The sequence below is a fragment of the Manihot esculenta genome, chromosome 1 (genome assembly GCF_001659605.2).
Source record: "Manihot esculenta cultivar AM560-2 chromosome 1, M.esculenta_v8, whole genome shotgun sequence".
Lineage (NCBI taxonomy): Eukaryota > Viridiplantae > Streptophyta > Magnoliopsida > Malpighiales > Euphorbiaceae > Manihot > Manihot esculenta.
Window position 1 is genome coordinate 16761628 of NC_035161.2, and position 5950 is coordinate 16767577.

The window sequence follows — 5950 nt, forward strand, 5'->3', positions numbered from 1 at the left end:
CATTTTTTAGATAAAAATTAAATTTAAAGATTCATTTATTATTAAAAATTTAATAAAAGAGTACTATTTGTATTTTTTCAAATCTCATAGAAGTCCATATAAATTACTTTTTTATTATTCGAAGATAATTAATGGAAAATTAAATATAGAGAATTTTAATTTGATAGAATAAAAATATAGAAATTAAAATATTAAATTTAAAAATAAAAAATATATATATTAATTTTATATATATCAATAATGTGCAAGTATATTGTTTTTCTAATGCAAAAATATCAAGAAATTTAGTATAAAAGCAATAACCAATTACCCAAAATAGAGGCTAGGCAGTCCCGTTGAGTTGGTAGAAGGGATTAGGGACCATAATGGATCCGTGTTTTTGATATCCAATCCACACTCCATAGTTATAATTGATTCGAAACGAATTTAAATTTTAAAATTAATACTTTGGTAAATTTAAATTTTATATATAAGATATATATTATGCGAATCTATTTTATAATTAATTAATTTAATATAAAAATATATTTTATAATAACATTTTATTTTTTTATTTAAAATTAAATTTTATTATTACATTATTATAATATATAAAAATTATTACATTATTTTATTATTTCATATAAAATAAAAAAGTATATAAAATTTTTGTTTATTATTTCATATTATTTTAATACAGTAATATTTATTTTTCATTTATTGTTATAAAATAATTTTAAGTTTTCTCTATTCCATATATTTGATTGATATTATTTAAAATCTCAAATTATTTTCTAAAAATATTTGAATATTAAAATTTAAGTAAATTTATTTTAAAAATTACTTATAAAATAATTAATTATAACAAAAATATTATTATTAATTTATAATATCTATTTATTAATATATCGGTTAAATTTAAGTTCGATTATGGTAGTTCATTGACTGGGTGACATTTAAAAACATTAATCTTTATTATGTAAACCAGCCAATCGATTGATAGAACCTGGGCCGATCCAGCCCAATTTAGGCCCAAAACACCGGCACCGGGCACGACTGGGTGGCGCGAAATTGAATGTCTGTTTAGACCGATTTCTGCATTTTGTTGTTTCAAAAAGGCGAAATTTATTTTTGATTCGAGGTTCAGTTTTCGGGTGGGTTGCGAGTTACTTGAATCCGAAATGGCTTCTTCTTCACCTCCGCCAAAGCGAAGGCGAAAGGAACATGGCGAAGATACAAACGACGACTCACCAATACCACCGCCTGTGGTTGTCTTTGCTCACGGTGCTGGTGCCCCTTCTTCTTCCGATTGGATGATCAGGTATTTCTTTTTCTAGGTCCTCAGTTTTTTGTGGATGTGTATATCTCACTAGTTTTTTGTGGATGTGTATATCTCACTAGTTGCTTTTTGTTGCCAAAACTACGTTGAGTAATTATACTTTATTTATTATTTTCTTTGAAATTATGCAGATGGAAGGACATGTTGAAAAATGCTTTACATGCTATTGAAGTCGTCACGTTTGACTATCCTTGTGAGCCAATCTCATCATTGTTTACTTTAGTGGAGTAAATTAAGTGTTAGAGATTGTCTTATCATGTCAATGTGATTCTAAGTCTATTTGATTTGTTAGATATTTCTGGCGGAAAGAAGAGGGCTCCTCCCAAAGCAGAGAAATTGGTGGACTTTCACAAAGATATTGTGAAAAAGGCCGTTGCTAAGTACCCTGAACATCCGCTGATTTTGGCCGGTAAATCAATGGGCTCTAGGTATAATATACAACCTCTGGAATTCTCTGTTTTTTTTTTTTTTTTTTTTTTTAAAAAATAACTTTCTCTTACTATTTCCCAATTGACACATTCTTGAGAATTTTGAAATTTTTATTCTAACCTGATTAGTTTAGTAGCTTTTGCTCATGTGGAAAGTCAGCTTGGATACTTTGGCAGCTCAATATATTAAAAATTGATACGTAAAAGAACTTAAATTAAGTTTCACTGAATGGGGGCCTAATTCGATTGTGTGATTTTGTTTTCCTGTTCTCGCTGGGAAAAGGGGGGAAAAAAAAAGATAATATTTAATTGCGGAATGCATTTTATATTGCTACTTTCTGTTCTTGACTTTAATTTTGGCTTATTGTAGAGTAAGCTGCATGGTTGCTGCTGAGGGTGACATTGCAGCATCGGCAGTAATTTGCTTGGGTTACCCGCTTAAGGTTTGCAATACACATGCGTGCTTTTTCATTAACATAAATGGTCTAAAATGGTTATTTGGTTTTTATCTCAATTACTCAGGATTTGGAGGATGTTGGTTTGATGCTTATATTATGAACCAATCGTGCTTATGTTTCTGGTTTGCCATATGTGTGTTTTGTAGTAGGATGTAGGCTGGTTTTTGGTGTGCATTTTTCTTTCTATGTTCTACCAACTTCTTGTGGTAAACCAAATCTCCTTGAGTTATGCATTGGCACACCTTTGTAGGCATATTGAGTTTGGCTTGTTGTTTGCTCTGTTGAGTCTATATTTAGTATTAAGATGGAGCTTTATCAAAGCAATAGATAAATTCCAGTTTCTTAATGTTTCAGGGCGTGAATGGAGCTGTGAGGGATGAAACATTGTTGCAACTTGACATACCTATAATGTTTGTTCAGGTACACCTTTTAGTTTCAATTATTGAATTTCTGAATTAAAATAAGATAATGGATGATTTTTGTGCCTTTGATAATAAAATTTGAAGTAGCCATTGCAGTTGTTAGACCTTATTTCTCACATTTGGTTTTTGTTTTTTTCCCCTAAAATAATCTTTTGGTTATTTAACAGAAAAGAGAGCATAAAAAAAAACAGAAATGATAAGTTGTTTGCCAAATGTTGTTCTTTAGAAAGTTCCATCTTGTCTTCATCCTTGGAAGTATGTGGTACTTCTAATATATTTTTTCTTATAGTTTGTGTTAATGCCATTTCCCCCTTCTATCTCCCTGCATTATTTTTGTTCTGTGCATTTGAAGGGTAGCAAAGATGGGCTTTGTCCTCTTGATAAGTTGGAAGCTGTTTGCAAGAAGATGAAATCACTCAACGAGTTGTACGTGATTGATGGTGGTGACCATTCTCTCAAAATTGCTAAAAAGCATCTTCAAATGATGGGGTTAGCTCAAGATAAAGCTGAAGATCTTGCTATCCAGGCTGTTGCATCGTTTGTCTCCAGGTGTATCGGAGGAAAATGATAATTTAATTTGTTTCCAGTTGTCTCAGGGTCATCAGAATATTCTCATATCAGGCTGGACAAACTACTTTGTATGGTTTTGTAATTTCGTTAGGTTTAGAACAGGTGTGGCATTCACTTCAGCATTGACATTGTTTGATTGCCTGCCTATTTCCGTCTCAGAAAGTTTTGTATACCTATGTCCGGGAAATGAAATTATTAGGGGGCAGGGCTTTTGCAGGAATGACTATTTCATAAATATTGCTTCATCTAATGTCACAAATTGCTGTTTGCGGCGTTCAACATTTTATGTAGCATGGTTCGCTGATGAAGTGAAATCTTTACATGCACTATCAGAATTGACTTGATCTGATGCCTCAACGGCTAACACGTCTCTTATTTATTTATCATGCTATAATTCATTTGGTTTTTCTTTCTTTATTTGAAGATTATGTTGGCAGTCACCATGCTTGCCTTCACTTTTCAATTCTGTAAATGCTGGACAGGAAAAACAAGTTTAATTAGGTCCCGAAAATTATTGATGATATATTAGTTATACTTATCTAATTGTGGAGTAATTTGCTAACAATGCTTGCCTTTTTTTTGTCCTCAGCAACTCTTTATTTGCCGTTGTTGTGCCGTTATCCTTCTTAAATTAAATCTTTTTCACGTCTTATCCTTTTTCTTTCTTCTTCCTTTTTCCTTTGTCTTTCATTTTCATTCCATACTTTTCACCAGGTTGCCATGGGCCTGGTTTTGACACAGTTGAGCAAGGGATGGCCATCTGGGTGGCCCATGTCTTGTCCTTGGCTCTTGCTGTGCTCATCATGGGTGTGGATTTGGAAAAAGGCTGGCGTGGTGGTGTTCTTGGAGGCTGGTTTCCTCAGCAGGTTTCTGGACTTGTGCAGATGCCATGATGGTTGAGGCAAAAAATTTATTGTCTAGTGAGTTTTCCTAAGTCCTAATTGTTGCTGCCTGTTACTATCAATTAACTGGAAACAAATTTATGGGAAATAAGTGGGATTCCTTGAATTATATATTATCCTTTGAATCTGCTTTTTCAGGATGTACGAATGGCATCTTAGCTAAAGAAGATTAGGTACCCAAAGTCACATCGAACAGCTTTCTTATCCAAATTATTAAGTGCAGAGAATAAATGCCATTTTATTTTTTATTTTCATCTAATGTTTATGACTCTCGAAGTTGCAATTCGTCTCTTCCTTCTCCATATTCTAATGGCACAAAGAAATGTTGATGGTAACAAATTATATGACCGAAATTTAAAAAATAAGACTTTAATCTTTTATTAAATTTTTAAAAATTGAAAAATGTTTAAATAGCCAAGATAGGGCCTATTTATAATAATAAAAACTCTAATATAAAAAATTATAGAAAAATCTAAAAAATAATAAAAATGCAAAATTGACACCAGACAATGAAATTTTTATTTCGAATTTTGTAATATTTGTCACATTTTTTAAAATCGTGCGTTCCAAATTTTTCTTTTCAAAAACCTATCTTGAGCCTCTAATGGATATCGGCAGCAGAAATTAAACTTGATCTAAGTCTGTTATAAAATCTAAAGCTAATTATTCTGCATCATTTTCTTCCACTTGTAAAGAACTCCATCTCAAGTTATTATCAGCAGGATAATACTGAAATAGATCTGCCACGTTAAATGTCTTGAAAATTTTCATATAATGTAGGAGGTCAAGAATATAAGCATTGTCATTAATCTTTTATATAATCTAAAATGGACCAATCTTCTTTGATTCAAACTTTTTCTGTTATCCACCACGTTCTTTGCACAAATATAGCATAACTTGATCACCGGCACTGCAGGACTTGAAACGCCTATGTTTATCAGCTGCAGTTTTATACTTGTTATTGGTTTCCGTAAGGTATTATTGTATCTGTTTGAAAATATCCAAATGTTAATTTGCCAAGTTTTTTGCTGCAATACTGTTATAAAAACCTTTAGGAAAGGCAATAAGATCAACTGTATGTGCAGGAATTTTTCTGTACACAACTGCAAAGGGTGACATCTTTGTAGAGCTGTAGACAGAACTGTTGTAAGCAAATTCTGTTTAGGCAAGAGCAAGATCCCAAGCAGTTTTCTTATCACTGCAGATGTAATGCAGAAGATTGTCAAGAGTGCAGTTTACCACTTTAGTTTGACCATCAGTTTGGGAATGGGAAACACTACTGTATCGAAATTCAGTCCCAAAACACTTTCATAAAGTCACCCAAAAGTGAGCTAAAAACTTCACATCTCTGTCAGAAGTAATGGTCTTAGAAATGTCATGTAAACGAGCAACCTCCTGGAAAAATAGTTTTGGAAATACGAGAAGCATCATTAGTTTTTTTGCAAGGAATGAAATGCGCTATTTTGGAGAACCTGTCAACAACAACAAAAATGGAATCAAATCCACGTTGAGTACGTGAAAGGCTAAGAACAAAATTTATAGACAAGTCCTCCCAAGGATATCCTAGAATAGGCAATAGAGTGTATAAGCCCGTATTCTGCAAATGACCCTTCTGAGTTTGACAAACTGAGCACTTCTGGACCATCCGACATGTATCTTTTTTTAATTGTGGCCAATAAAAATGCTCTTCTAAACCAGCAATAGTCTTATCACGCCCCAAATAACCACTCAAACCTTCTCCATAGACCTCTTGAATCAATTTTTCTCACAAAAAAGAGTGAAAAATGCATAACTTATTCTCTTTAAAAAGAAAGTCATCATGTATCAAGAACCTATCAGCAGGCTGATAAGC

At 32.4% G+C, this 5950-nt stretch overlaps 1 protein-coding gene across 1 annotated transcript; it reads left to right on the forward strand.

The window, feature by feature from the left end:
• The first annotated feature begins 1097 nt into the window (after window positions 1–1097).
• LOC110622426 (KAT8 regulatory NSL complex subunit 3) lies at window positions 1098–3475 on the forward strand. Its single transcript, XM_021766922.2, has 6 exons — window positions 1098–1300; window positions 1450–1511; window positions 1611–1746; window positions 2117–2189; window positions 2559–2624; window positions 2979–3475. The coding sequence occupies exons 1-6, from the start codon at window positions 1161–1163 to the stop codon at window positions 3192–3194; spliced, it is 693 nt and encodes a 230-aa protein (XP_021622614.1). The 5' UTR covers window positions 1098–1160; the 3' UTR covers window positions 3195–3475.
• The last annotated feature ends 2475 nt before the right edge of the window (window positions 3476–5950 follow it).

Excerpts from the sequence above, each read along its gene's own strand:
- LOC110622426 (XM_021766922.2), top strand. The coding sequence starts at position 1,161 with ATGGCTTCTTCTTCACCTCCGCCAAAGCGAAGGCGAAAGGAACATGGC. Across the intron at positions 1,301-1,449 it reads TCTTCCGATTGGATGATCAG|ATGGAAGGACATGTTGAAAA; the intron begins GTATTTCTTTTT and ends GAAATTATGCAG. Across the intron at positions 1,747-2,116 it reads GGTAAATCAATGGGCTCTAG|AGTAAGCTGCATGGTTGCTG; the intron begins GTATAATATACA and ends GGCTTATTGTAG.